Source organism: Sceloporus occidentalis, unplaced genomic scaffold (genome assembly GCF_023333645.1).
Source record: "Sceloporus occidentalis isolate IW3139 unplaced genomic scaffold, rSceOcc1.0.p SCAF_35, whole genome shotgun sequence".
Lineage (NCBI taxonomy): Eukaryota > Metazoa > Chordata > Lepidosauria > Squamata > Phrynosomatidae > Sceloporus > Sceloporus occidentalis.
Genome location: NW_028317015.1, coordinates 8,212,116 through 8,227,323, shown reverse-complemented (window position 1 = coordinate 8,227,323; position 15,208 = coordinate 8,212,116). Strand labels below are relative to the sequence as shown.

The following is a 15,208-nucleotide window of genomic DNA, read 5'->3' as shown; positions in this document are numbered from 1 at the left end:
AAAGGAATGCCCAATAGTGTGATCGGAGATTCGTTATATATCAGTGCACTACATGGTTTCTGTCCCATTTCTGTTTCATATCCTATGATATGGCACCAGAAATGCTGTGCATCGTAACGCCATCCTGGTGAATCAGTAAGTCTTCCCTTACAAGCAGGGTGATTTCTGGTACTGGAGTGTTGGTATTCTTTAACGTTGAAGCACCACACTTCTAAAATCTTTCAAAGATTGAATAAAACCTGATCATATGATCTCATGCATATGTTGGTATCCAATTATTCCCCAATTATTCATAAAGGAAAATAAAAGGACATTATCGTATTACCTATTTAAAACAAAATCAGTTGAAGCTGGTCGTCCGGTGTGCCAAAATGGGCAAAGGGAAGAAGACATTCGGTGTGTATTCATAAGGGAAGAAACTCAACCTACCAAAAACATTGCAGAAGAAAACCGCCCATGGCTCTATGCATTTCGTAACCTCCAAGATATCACACGCTGCCGAAATCGCAGGGTTCCTCAACGCTTTATGCATCCATCCTAGACTGTAAGCTTGCCAGCAGGGCCCCCTTTGCCTAATTTGTTGGTTTCTGAGTTCGCGTTTTGTCATACCCTCTGAATGTATGTGCTGTAAGAAGTGCTGCGTAAATTGTCGGTGCTATAAAAATAATGTCATGAAAAATGTAAACAGCAGCAGAAATGGAGCTTTTGGTGCGTGTTCCTTTCTTTATATAACTAATGTTAAACTACTGCCAAGATATTTACAGACATGCAGATAAAGAATTGCACGTTTTATTATACACCTCATTACAATTATACTGTTTATTATATACATTAGTATTGTATTCATTTGTACTGTTTGAATTTTCCACATGTGATTATCACTGTTTATAGATCATTACCACTTGTGTGTAATTCTAATTATCAATCGTAATCAATTTATAATTGTGTTTAAATTATTTGCAAGGCAGGATAAGACGGACCAAGCGAGGAGGAAGGAAATTGGTAGTGGAATAACAGTTACTAGATAATATCCATGTTTTCCCTCCGGCCTGCATAGGTTATAGTATCTCACTTTATTAGAAGAAGAAATCGTACAGGGCACCGGGTATGTAAATCTGGGCCTGCTTAATTGTTATCAAATAGCAAAAATATACATTGAAAAAAGTATTTGTAGCAATAAAAAATGAAATAATGAGTTGAATAAAATTAAGTGCGAAATTTCGATGTGTAATACATCAGGGAAGATGATTATGTCATAGAAAAGATTCCCCATAAACACAGCGGCCATCAGGTATGACAAGGCTAAGACTATCCCTTCAAAGACATCCCTTTTTGTTTGACTCTAATCTTGGACCTGTGCTCTGCTGTGATGAAGTAGACAGTTGGTGAAGAATAGCAGTAGAGGGGGGTTTGGCAAAGGGAGAGCATTTTATGTAAAAGGGAAAAAGAAGTTTAAGAAGTAAAAAGGAGAGGAATAGATGAGTGTATTCACAAAAGCGGAAGTTAACAGAAGACTTATGATTTTAACAATCGTGGAATGCCACCCCTGGTAGGTTACTACTGCAAGAAGGGTAGTTCAACGTGTGAGGTGATTTTCAATATGATATAGCCAAGCTCTTCCTTCTGAATGTATCATTGACTTTGTTGAGTGGAAATCACAAGTCTACTGATAACTGCACCACCAACTCCCCTTTTAGTGAATAAACCCAAGAGAGAATGAGAAACAAGAATAACTTAAAACGAGGGTAATAAACCTAAACATTTGGGGCATGTGTTTATGGCATAGTTAAAAATCATGTCCACACAGTGAGAATTAAGAAGGGCAACGTGAGCAGGGTCCACGAGACACTGCAGAGGGCCGAGGCAGATGTCAGTCGGGGGCTGTAGAGGTCCAGCAGCTGTAGTATTACTCCATTACTCCATCCAAAGCCAAGCTGAGAAGCAAACAGATCGTTATGGTAGAACTAAAATTGGCAAAAGTTCTTAAAACAGCAATCATTGTGAAAGCAGATTTTGAGCAGAGGAACCAATCCAATTATCAGATAAACGTTAACCATTGCATATTAATGGTTTTTGCAATGATAAATATGCATAGAGCCATTTAATAATTTATCTAGTAATGCCACAAACATCATATACATTGTGTTTTAAATGACACAGACTGACAACCAATATCAGTCTCTAAATGTAAACAGGTTTCCATATATATATATATATATATATATATATATTTCAAATAATACACAATTAGCCATCGCCACAAAGATATAGTCATCAGCCTATACCTATTATATAGCTGGATGTAGACTATTGTATCTCACTTCCTTGGTGACATGTTGATCCTGGGGCCCACACTACATGCATCAAAAAAAGCTCATCTCCGCTACCGGTAGTAAGAGCCATCATCTTTCTATTCCATGGAGTAATTATTCTACTCGGCACTGCCGCTCCCATACTGTGTCCCCTATTACCCTTTTTTTTTTAAAGAAAATTCACTGTGTTCTTCCCACTGGTATCTTACCTGCACCTCGTATTCACCTCCTCCGCCAGGTTTCCCACCATCTTCTACATCATACTGCGGCGAGACAGAGAGGCGGACAGTTTACAGACGTTGTGATACCGGGCAAATTAAAAAACACTTCCACTTAACTGAAGACTTTTATAGTGCGACATTGAATTGCATTACACTCATTTTACTTCATTTTAAGTTTCTCTTACTTCTTTATTAATAGTATTCATGTAAATATCCCTTTATGTTGTTGATCAGTGACGGAATCCTGCGAGGAACAGCCATGTAGATGCTGAGGACGGGTTAAGAAAGCTGGTCCCGTGATATAGTGATTATAATAATTATATAAGTGTACTGAACTGTAAAATGCATGACTGCAAAAGTGCCAGACCTGCTCATACAACTTATTTTCCATTCAAACCTATCCTATTTTTGAATCGGTTGAGTCATTTTGAATAATTATATGCTCACCCGGGGCATTGTTCATCACAGGGAACCCATTTCACCCTGATGTAGGAGTGCCAATTTGTGTAGGTGTTACTGAATCTTAGTAATTGCCAGGGATAAGTTGGATTTTTGATCTGAGACTTATTTCCATCTACCGAGTATAGTGGGATAGCTGCATTCAGACATCAAACGCGTCTACAAAGAAACTACCGATATATGGAGATCAACGAGTTCAAGTTTAGTTCAATTTACCTTCTCGAACATTGCATCGTACTGCTTGTAAGCCTCGTAGTTGGTTTGGACCCATTTTTGGGCCAAAGAAAAGGCTATTTCCTTAGCTTTGGTGGAGCTAGATTGTTCCAAACCTACAAGTACAAAATTAGAATTATTTATATCCACAACTCCATGGATAGTCGGAATAATCCCTGGATTTAGAACAAAAGTTTATTCTTAAAAATCCTCCAAAGTGCTTGCAGTCACTACCAGTAGTAAACAGACTTCTGTGTATAAGAAGATGGAACTGTGTCTGTAATAATCGTTATTAAGTAGCCTCCTGTTATCTGTCCATGGGATGATTTTTAAGGGAAACATAATGACCTCAATTATATTATTACTCTGTGATGAAGCAACCCCATAGGTGCCTCTTCTCTAGAATAAATAGCTAAAATCCCCCATTCCACTTATCAGTTTTGTAGCTCTGATCCAATGGGATCACATCTTTCCTATGAATTGAAAAATGATGATTTAACCAATCTGACCTCAATTGGTTTTAATTACCTAAATGTATTACTTTACATTTATAGACGTTTATATGTATTTCCAAGACCTATTTATTTAAATTATTCTGCAACAAACAGACTTCATGAGCTAGATTTATAACTTATAAGTTTGGTGGGATCCAGAAAAAAAACTACCTCCGCTTCCTAGTCATTAATATCAAACAGAAGTGAAACATTATACTACTAAAATGTTTCCCAGTGACTCCTGGCTGATCCAGATATGGAAGAAAAAGATTTCCCAGAGATCTTCTCGTTTCTCCGTGTAGGGAAATGGTGTGGGTCGCTAAACCCATGTCCCACAAACGGTTAGCCCGCTTTCCCCTGCTATGTCCTCATTTCCTCCCACTCACCTGAGCTAGCATTCACCCAATGAGTGGCTAGCATCACTCCATGCTTGGCTAACCACGTCCCAATGTGAAGCTACGCTCCCAGAAGAGGGAAAACTCGGGATAGCCTGGTGTAGAAATGGTGCAGAGCCCAGAACAGAGCATTCACAGTAGAACACAGTACAAAAGAGAATTTAACAATCTTACTGTTCGGTTCCCATAGCAACCCCATATTAAGCCTCACCTTCGATGACCATATGCTGTAGAGGTGGCCATGCGTTGGGGAAATCCCACTGCTGTCCTGAGTTACTGAGGGAGGTGGGAAGCCCATTCCTATATGTCAGTGCTTCGCTTTTCTGCAGAAAGAAAGTCACAAGTTCAGTCCCCACACTATTTTACGATCATACATTTGTCTTAAGACATATACGTGAAATGTAAATGGTTATAAGGGAATAAATCATATCCTTAATAAGAATGTTGTAAAGAGTCCGCAGGGCAGGTGGATTGTACTTTACTGTATTTTATGATCCCAACTGGAACAGGGAACACAGGGGTTCTCAGCAAGAACAGCTTTACTATGACCCTCAGGGTCAAAGATTTCGGATTTGTGTGTGATGACAAAACTAAGTTATTTGCTATATTTACAGTTCTATATGGAGACATGCAGGCAAACATTAAAGATAAAGTCACCTAACCTCCAGGTAGGCAACAGCTCTATCCACTTGATTATCGTCTGTGTAACAGGAAGCCCAGATAGGACTTAGATTGCTTGGATAGAACTCTCTGTTGTGCGTTTGTCCATCTATGTTATAATCCAACCAGACTCCGGCATCAGCATCCCACAGAACGGAATTCACAGCTTCACGTCTTTGGCTTACAGCAGACTGGAACTTTAAAGCTTTGTCCCCCATACCTTTATAATTAAGCAGTGAGAAAGACATGGTTTGAATATGCATTTAGAGATCCTATTTCGCAAACATTAAAGAAGACATATTGTGAAGACTACAAGACATTTACTCGGATGAAGCAAGCAGTTGTGTAGAAAGAAACATGTTAGTATTTGAATATTTAGTAGGAGTTTTGAAGGTTTAGTAACCATGGTATCACTTAGACATACGACAAACATTTAATGGTTGGAAAACACCTGGCTATTCATGGTGACATCTAATAACTTAACTGTAATTTTAATCTATTTACTAACCACACATAATCTGGAGTATTCATGAAGACATGCATATGACCAATTGCCCCAAGATTATCCAAAAGAAGACAGCTAGCAACACCCCAAGCACAAGATCCAGGTTGCTCATTTCTATGCCTATAGTGGAAGTAACTACTTTCCCCTACTACATTATTCCATTAATGCCCCCATTGTCCCAGCATTGCCAACAGCAATAAATACATCAAGAAGATAATTATTACATGACTAATTCTAATATTTACATAGCTAAGTACTGTGTTTTAATCCTTCTGTTATTAGAAGATTTAATAATGTACACATCAAAAACCTCACCCTTGTAATCATGGAGTTGAGGTTTGTTGGAACTGAGGTATGAGCTTAGTTAGTAAATCCAATTGATTGAAAGAGTCTCCTGCTTACCATGCGCATGCACCTTGTTCTCATTGCCTGCCAGCTCCAGCCTTGGCTCGCATAAGAGAAACACGCCACTGATTTTAATAGAGCTGCAGCATTTTAGGAAAGTATTAGATTTTTTTTATTAATTTGCAGAAAGAATACAATGTATATTAAAGTACGTACTAGTTACTTTAATATCCATTCTTCACTTGTGGTCATATCTGGGAACACTCCGGGTTTCGCCTGGAGACTCCGGGTGAAAGGTCGCTTCTCCGGATCTCCAGTTCACTATAGGGAAACTCCAGGTCTCAGGACGGTGTTGCGCACCCTACACACACACACTCCCTGTATACTTCCTATTAAAAATAGCGGGTATCCCTAGACATCAGCAGGAACGCCCACTGAGGTTAGCAGGATGGCCCACAAAGTCAGTAGAACCACCCAAGATGTCAGCATCGTGCAAGGAGGGCTCCGGGTAGCCAGAGCCAGAAAGTTCCCAGGTATGCTTGTGGGGTAGTAGGGACATAATATTGTCACTTTAAGGAACCTTCTGGGTGGATAAAAGCTCATTCATCATTGCAACAGAAACTCAGAAGGCACCAAACTTCTGAGATGCAAGAAATGACTGCAAGAAATCCGAGTTGGCCCTGCATAATGCATGAGTTAGTCAGTGAGGAGACTTTCAAGAAAGTTCACTTATTTGCATTATACCAACCAAGCAACCAAGCACTTCTTGCAAACGGATGTCACTGGGGTTGAAATAGAAATACAATTTTTATGGCGGATAAGAACAATCCGCCGATCTAGTCTGCCAATTTTTTTATGCTGTAAACACACAATCCTTAATCAGTCCTTGGTTTTGTCTTAGATTCAGGATAGTCATGTGGATTGCCCCTTCCTAATCCATTGTAAAATCTGCAAGCTAAAACTTTGAAAATTATTACATTTCATAGTGAAAATGAAGATTTTCAAGGAACAGGCAAGTGAAAACAACATGTGATACATTCTGTGTGAACACGGATTTTGGTTACGTGGCTGCTCACCCAGCTCATTGTAGAATTTGGCTAAAGTGTTCTCCACACGACAGAGGATGGCATTTAAATCCACGGGGATTACAGATTTTGTTTCAGTTCCCTTGAGATTAGGCTGGGATTTTGAGAACCAACGAGAGGAAAAATCCCAACCCGATTCTGCAGCTCCTTTCAGCTCTGCCCATAGAGACTGCTGGGCATCTAATAAAATAGATAAAGACTGTGAGATTTAGGGTGCATCACATCTGTTCCTTTCCCCACTGATTTTATGCGATTAGAATGATTCTGTTCATGGCTTAGCCTACCCAACTTCAATTAAAGATCTGGCTCATGGGTAGGGCATGTGTACATTATCTTTATTTCATCTTTATAAAGACAAATCAGAATCCAATGCATTTGTTTATGGTGTATCTGAATATATTATTTCCATTTGGTTGAAATATTGGTAGTGTTAATCCCCTTGAGAAAAGTACATTTTAAATGGGACATACCTGCCGTGAGATTTTCAGCAAGCTCGTAATCATCGGAATAGGACTCGGGCCTGTAGAAGATTCAAAAGATATATTACATATACAAAAAGGTCTTCATGTTTATACCAGGTTAGCATACCTCGGACCCTCCTGGGGCTGGCTGGCCGGAACTCCCTGTCCCCTTCTCCTTATAAGCGGAAGGAAGGAGTGTGACCATGTTAAGGGGCCAGTAAAGCCTACGCACAGATGAAAGATTAATTCTACCTACACTAGGAGGTGGGTAAAACTTGGACAGGGAGTGGGCACACTCAATCGAGATTGAGCACGCTTACCCGGAGCCCCTGAGAAGCAGAGCTTCACTTGGAGACTTTGGTTAAAGCTCTAACTTTCCAGCTCTGCAAGTTAGCTTGATGCTGACAAGTCTGGTTTTTGATAGAAATAAATTATATAAATGGGACTCTCAAAGAGTAACGCCGCCACCTGAGATAACAGGGTTCATGAGAGCATAAAAGTAAAGTTGTTTTTTTGCCTAGTTACCTTTCAAAATGGAACATTGTTATTAATAACAGAAAACATGATTAAAAAAATATTGCCAGTGTCAAACTTTGATCCTCTTAAAATGTATTATTCCTTTTTATTACCGGTTGATAAATTAAACACAACCCATGATTTATAACAATGCAATACAAAGTTCAGTCATAATATAATTTGTTTTTATCTTTCTCTAATTTTTCCTAACAGGTAGATAATTAAATAGCGTGTTTACAAAGTCATATCTAACATATGCTTGGATGTTCTACTGCCTTATCTGTCTCTGCACCAAGCTCGATATTCTGGCCATGAACTCTGGTAAATACTTGGAACATACTATAGCACGGAGCAGTTCAAGGATAACCTGTGATTTTCATATTAATGTTGCTTCATGGATAGAGCTGATCTACACAATGTTAGAGACAGTAAGGACGTGAAACTGTCCCAGGGTTTATCATAACTTGCTAAATCAATTAAAACTACATACAATCTGTGCTTTTGGTTTGTCCATTAGAGTCTATGTTTTGAAGTAATTTACATTAAATGTTCAACCCATGGAAGCTGAGATCTGTGTCTCAGAATGGAACTGTCTGATCAATTGCCTACCCTGAACTTCAGTCCCTTCTCCTCGACCCCCCTTCATGTAGTCTACTGGAACCAATCAACAACTGGAAACAATCTGCTTGAACATGATATACCAAGTGATCTGCTTACCTACTTGGTTGTAAGGGCTGTGCTAGATTACTCAGAGATTGTTAATAATGGCAATGGAGGATGCCTAGTGCAAAACCCAGTGAGTGAAGGATTTAGATATAAATCAGACTAGCTGACAGACCTTCTACCTTTAGCACAGGTTAGAATACCCAGTCTGTTTCTTTGATCAGGGAAGAGATGATAAGTAATGAAATGGAGGGGGAAATTATGTGCTCTGATATTAGGTTATTGGGTTATTATAAGAGGATGTTTAAATATGTATGTCTGCGTGTATAAGTATTGATATATTTTACGCATTGGACATTTTACTTGATTCCACATATAGCAGCATCTACACTAGGACTGGATCCTTCCATGAGCTTTCTAGCAACTTGCTAGACGTGTTTGGACAGGTGTATATGGCATGTAATGAATGTATTGCGAATCAAGTCAGCTCTAATACATACAATGACAGTGCTGGGCTTGGCTCCTGGGCTGGATGGTGCCAACCCATCATTATCCTTGATGACAGGTGTTCCTTGGTGAGTAGGTAAGAATTAAGGTGAGATGTTACAGATATTTCTAACTGGAGGATAGCTTCAAAATCAGTCTCCTAAATATGGTATTATTCCTGGTTGTGTTTGCTTTCATGGTATTTTTGTTATTCCATATTTGTTTAGTAACACAGAATAAGAACGTAGAAACAAAAATGAGCACTTTACAAAATACTTTGGTAACAGAATGACTGAAAATACAGGTGAGTTACATATGATGCTATTACAGATGATAAATGAGTCCATAGTACTGACGTTCCTAAATGATAATGTGACATAGGAAAATCCAAACTGTTCAGGCTGAAGAAATCAGTGGGAGACTGACATGACTGTATGTATTAAAGAGGTGCAGCTAAAGAGCTCTGCTCTCATTGGGATGTCATGGACATGAGTATTTACTTGTTAATGTCTGTTAGTTGAGACTCCAGGCTGTATTTGAGGAGTAGAAACATATTAGAATTATATATCAAGTCTTATATTATGTTATTTATATAATATCATAATATATTATTATTATATATTATATTATTTCTGGAAAGATATTTAGATTTGTTATATTTTTTGTGTTATCGCTGCATATGCTTTTTCATTTTGTCTATTCACTAAAGTCTCAGTAATACATTGGACATTAGATTCTCATTGTTTTTTCTTTGGTTTGAATATTTGCGTTTTAATCAATTAAAAGTGATTTTGAAGACAAGAAGAGGTAAGGTGAAACATGTTATCTCACGACTTATATTATGAATGGCCAATAAAAGCAAGCTGGCATTCTTGCTGCACCCCTGTTTTTGCCAGGGGGTAGCGTACTGAGAAGTGTGGTCTCACCTGGGCCCTCCTACTGGAACATAGTACCGATTCATGGTGAAATTTCCTCCGTCTTTTGTTACTGTCAGGCTCCGGTTTGACATCCAGAAGTCATACTCTTTCTCCAAAGTTCCAATATTTTCCCTTTATGAATAAACCAATTAAAATGAGCCATCGTCACGACATACTACATTACCATCTTTGAATACACGCATGCATATTTCTGTATTAAGCTGAAAGGTGAACCTGAGGAATGCAGTGTCCTTTTCTTTTTCCATATAACTCTCCATCATCAGGGTAAGGAATGGTGGTTGGCTCCTGCGCAGGTAATAGATCCTTCCACCATTAGGGATAAATCCAAACCTGAATGATAGCCATTGGTAAACAAGCCTTAATTACACTTATATTTCTGCAAAATGCCACAAACCATAATGCACTCAAACATCTTATCTTAATCTGGAAAACATAACTACATTCCAGAATTCAGCGTCATATAATGATTACATATGTTGGTACACAGTGTTTCAATTCCAATCACCTGGAATATGGTTTCTAATATATATATATATATATATACATATATATATATATATATATATATATATGTATATATATATGTATTTCCCAATATGCCTCAAAGCAGTCATCCCTCTTAAATAATAACTTTTTTTACCCTGTGGATTCTTATACTCAGAATTATTTATTAATACTCCATGAAATGCCCCAAAGCCCCTCTGCTTCCTTTCCCCTACTTTCTGGCTTTGGCTCCAGGTGTTTAAATGGCATGAGTAAATAGTTATAGGTGCCGATATTGTAAACAGATGCATATGTTTATTATCCATAGGGAACACAATCCATATGTTCATGATATTTTTTTAATTTCTCACTGGTCACTGACACATTGTGTTTTTTTGTCTGGTGTTCTTACTCACGTCTCCACCAAGTACAAAAAGTTTTCTATCATTCCCCGAGCAGTGCTGTTCATCTCTGAAAGCAGAAGTCCATTGATAACCCAATAGGAATCCCTAGAAGCAAGAGCAGTCACACATCAGGAAATTATCACTTCGTGTCCTCTGGTCTTTATTGATAACAATGCTAATGTTCTAGGTAAGGAATAGTGATCTCTTTGCGGTTGTATGTGTATGTTCTATGTATCTTTGTTTCTCTTCCTATATCAGATGTACTGTATTTGTTTTTGCGTACCCATGAAGAGCATACCCTTGGATCCAAGAATAAGTCCAAGATGTTTTGGAGACAAAACAGTAGCAATAAAATGTGAAGTATTTTTGTACACAATAAGTACACAGATTCATTATATTCTTTATTCTTACTCCTGCTTCTATCCGGACTCCATCTCCTGATTCTAGCTGTCTTACCTGTGTCTAGTATCTAATTGCAGAATTATTTCTAGGTAACCACTGGTCATCAGGCTGTTAATGCCACTTGAGTCATATGTGAGTAGTTCCTCATATAAACAAAATAGCTATTGTCTTATACACTTCCCTCGACCCAAAATGTAAATTAAAATAGCATTACGATCTATTTTATATGCTGTTAGACTTATTCAGTAATCGGTAATATCCATCTTACCTTCTGCCTTCCCATAAAACATATGATTTTTGCATCTTTAAATAGCATATCGTTTCAAATATTCATATGGCTCTTATCTTTGAAATCATAGACTTGTTCATCCATGAGATAGACTGTAACGTACCAATAGTAAAATTCACGGAAACGTCCTCCAGGAACTATCACTGCATTTGGCACATAGATTTGTGAGTGACGATCAGGAGAAAGCTTTACGTCTTCTTTGATCTTTGACACATATGAAAAAGAAAACGTTTATGTGAAGAATTATCGGGAATTGCATAATTAGATAATAAAGAAGACATTCAGCTTATAATACCTTCCTTCCCAAAGACTTCCACAACAGATGAAGTTCAGAAGCCCATTTTCTTAGTTCTGAATCTTTTATATGAGAAAGGAGGTCAGGACTGAAAAAAAAGTATGGTTATTATATTTAGATTTGGTATTTAATTTATAATTTTCCTTGTTAGACTATTTCAATGAATTCATTGCTCCCTCCCCACATATCTCCACTTCGCAATACAATGTGTGGTGGACACATACAATTTCTGCTTAGAGCAGGGCCGGATTGGGGATGACAAGGCGGCTCTGGCGCTTTAAGACTGGCTGCCATCAATAACATAAGTGTGGCCAATGGCTGCATATTATTATTCTCATGCAGCGTGCGGTCAGTCATGTCCAGCTGGCGGGAGGACGTCAACCAAGAGCCCACCGGCGGTTTGCCATCTGGCACACCAGGTTAAGTGCAGGCCTGGTTCAGATTCATCAATTAGACATTGATTTTACCACATATAATTTCATGATTCACATGACCCATAGCTTTATAAACTAATCGCGTGTGATCAAGTATTTGAAAAAGAAATCTGGAAGGAGGCTTAGGCCGTGTCTTTGATTAGCGGTTGAGGCCATGCTAGTGGGCAGAGGCCCAGGCAATTCCTGAAGGTGAGGATCACACAGCAGTTGGCCTTTATGGCAAATAAAAAAATGCAAAAGCTCAAAACCCTCTAACATTCTCACGTCGAGCTTTACTTCTCAGTGATAGATCAATTATGGATTCTCACAGATCTTTATAAAATGTTGTCCTGGCAGGTTCAGTTTAAATGTATAATTGCTTACTGCCTATTTTAGAAGTATTGCCTATTTAAAACACATACTTTTCATGCCAGTCTGTGGGTGTCCAAGGTTCAAATTCCTCTCCTGGGTCAGTGAAAGATGTGTTTAAAAAAGTTTTCAGCTTTTCGACAGGCACGGCACCTTTAGATGTTTTCAATAAAGACTGGAACTTCTTTAAGATTCTCGCTAAAGAAAAATTTTGACAAGTAGTTATATCTTAAAAACTGCTTAAATTTTTTATATTTATATTCCTATCTTCATATTGGGATGTATTACACAGGTCGTTATCATTAAACTAAATGTTTTTGTCATTATAAATCCAACAAATAAATTATTCAAAACCAGTACATAAGATGCATTGCTTCTGTGTGTTGACCGACTACGTTAAAGACTGAGGTGAAAAGCTCTGACCGCCATTCCCAGAGCAATACAAGAAAGTTCTGCACACGCAAGATTTGTAGATAAAATGCATTTATTTAAAAATAGACGCTCACAAAATAGCAATTTTTTATGTTTGGTGTGTACTCTGGGTCTCTAGTGGCAAAAAACTCATTCTCCTTCACTTCGGATCCCTAAGTGTACAGGGACTGGACAGCCTAAAGGTTGGTAGGACTTTGGGAGCAGCAATCATAAAGTAGGACTATTGTCTCCATTAATGGATTCCAAAATGAAAACAACATGGGCAATGACACACTTCTCTATGGGAATTACTAGAAACAGAATGATAATATATGGGCAGCAATGACAGGGGAGTTCATTAGGTTTGTTAATAAACTGTATAGATTGATACTTTTGGTTTATATATTCATTTGGATGAATCAAATGGGCTGGTGGGGGTTTGGGTTTTATATTGAGACCACCACTTCTGCATCCGTAAAATGCTTCCTACAAAACAAATGTTTGTATCCATCTGTGAGTCTACAGACGAGCACAAATAAAAATCACTAGTAAAACAACATATTAAATAACTGGCCCCTAATCTGGCGGTGGAATTTACAAAGTAAATTGAATTAGGAAAACATTACAACTCATGCACATCACTGATCCTCCAGGAATGTGGTGGAGTGCCCAGTTTTAACTAAATAAACACTGTGTCATCCTTCTGTCCTGTGTGCCAAACACTGATTTATGTTCAATCTTTCAATCAAGACCAAGTCAACCATAAAATGTAAAATGTCATTAACGTTGTATTAACACATATAGGTTGTGTATCTACACAAGCAAACCAAACATAATGATGCTAAATTTAATCCACGTTTGGATTCGACATTAAAATGCTTGCCCCACCTATTTTCACCAATGCTCCAACTAAAAGTCCTTTTAAACATTTAAAATGTGTTTTAAAAGGCATGACGACATGCCTTGGTTTAAATACAGGCCTTTGCTCAAACATAAATATACCGGTAATAAGAGGACAAAGATTTAGAGATTAAAAATAACAATTCTCTTGAGAACCTACCTGGTGAGTCACGTAGACCCATGTCAACAAAATGTTTATCATCTTCAAAGATTTTGGCCATCTGGACGGTGTGAAGTAGGTTTCCTGTGCAGTAAATCTGACTGAAAATTGAGATGAACCAGTTGAGGTAAGTAAGGAGTGATATAAAGAGGTAACAAGGAAGGAAGAGTAGAGAGGATAATCAGAGAGGGAGAAGGATATGGGGTACTAATACCGAGAGAGGGTAAGGAAGTAAAAGTTCAATGTGAAAAGGATTGTCTTTTTTCTCTAATTTGTGTTGTACAAAGAGGGGGGGTTAAAGACAGAATAGGAGACTATGGGAAAATGACTGAAATTGTAGTGAAAGAAATCTAAGTAGGGGTGATAATAAAAGGAGTGTAAGAGTTCATAATTTACAAAAATGCATCTGAATATATTGTATGTTACATACGGACATGTTGAGAATGCTAGGGCGGGCACGGATAAATTGCATGTTTTTCTCCCCACTTTAAAGACTCAGATGAGAATCAGTCTTTGGTTTCATCTTAGTGCCTCTACCACTTCTATTAGAAGGCTGTCCTGCTTCTACCTTAGAAGTTAGTAGAGGTTCAACGGCACAATAAGAGAACAACCTCAATAAAATTAGACACGGATACATTTTGCCCACCATAACAACACGCCTTCTAGGTCATTCCTTATATTTCAGCCCATTGCAAATTTGACTGCTTGTAAGATTATGGTTATCTCTTATTACAGAGAAACTTGTTATATTACTAAGTTTCGGGTACTCAAGTAGGAATTTCATTATGGCAAAGCTTTGTTATGGAATATTAAATATTATTAAATTAGCACAAAGTATGAAAGCATTAGTTCTGGAGTCATCATAAAAATCTCATAATTTATTCTAAATAAACCGCTATGCATTATGCAGATGAAAAAAACTGAGTCTTATCCAGTCATTCACAGTTGATATGAGAATCCTATCAGACCCTTGGTCTAGCCAACTTTAGTGACTATAGGATATAATGGTGAGATGGTCAGGTCACTAGGTATGTGCCCTTGATTTGCAGTCACATACAATATAACTTTTAAAGGACACTTTGGTAGCATCCACTACTGACTTGATATAATTTACGTTTAGTGACCCCCTGTCACCCTATTACACCCAGAGAGGGTGTGTGTGCATTTTAATCCGAGTTGCTGGAAAAAAACAGGTTCTTAGTCTAGTTCCAAATACCCAAGCAATTGTTATCCATGCCAAGTAAAGACAGATTGTCGTCATATTACTGACAGAAGAAGATAGCATGTCCTAGTGTAGAAGAGCACAAGTCCTATCTTCGGTCATATATA

At 38.0% G+C, this 15,208-nt stretch overlaps 1 protein-coding gene across 1 annotated transcript; it reads right to left on the bottom strand.

Annotated features, from left to right (window-relative positions):
* Positions 1–1,793: 1,793 nt before the first annotated feature.
* LOC149298055 (trehalase-like) lies at positions 1,794–13,940 on the bottom strand. Its single transcript, XM_089487909.1, has 13 exons — positions 13,880–13,940; positions 11,627–11,688; positions 11,435–11,535; positions 10,653–10,745; positions 9,967–10,083; positions 9,742–9,864; positions 7,160–7,209; positions 6,681–6,869; positions 4,757–4,974; positions 4,306–4,417; positions 3,209–3,321; positions 2,522–2,575; positions 1,794–1,934 (listed from the first exon to the last, which is right to left on the bottom strand). The coding sequence occupies exons 1-13, from the start codon at positions 13,938–13,940 to the stop codon at positions 1,794–1,796; spliced, it is 1,434 nt and encodes a 477-aa protein (XP_089344035.1).
* Between the last annotated feature and the right edge of the window lie 1,268 nt (positions 13,941–15,208).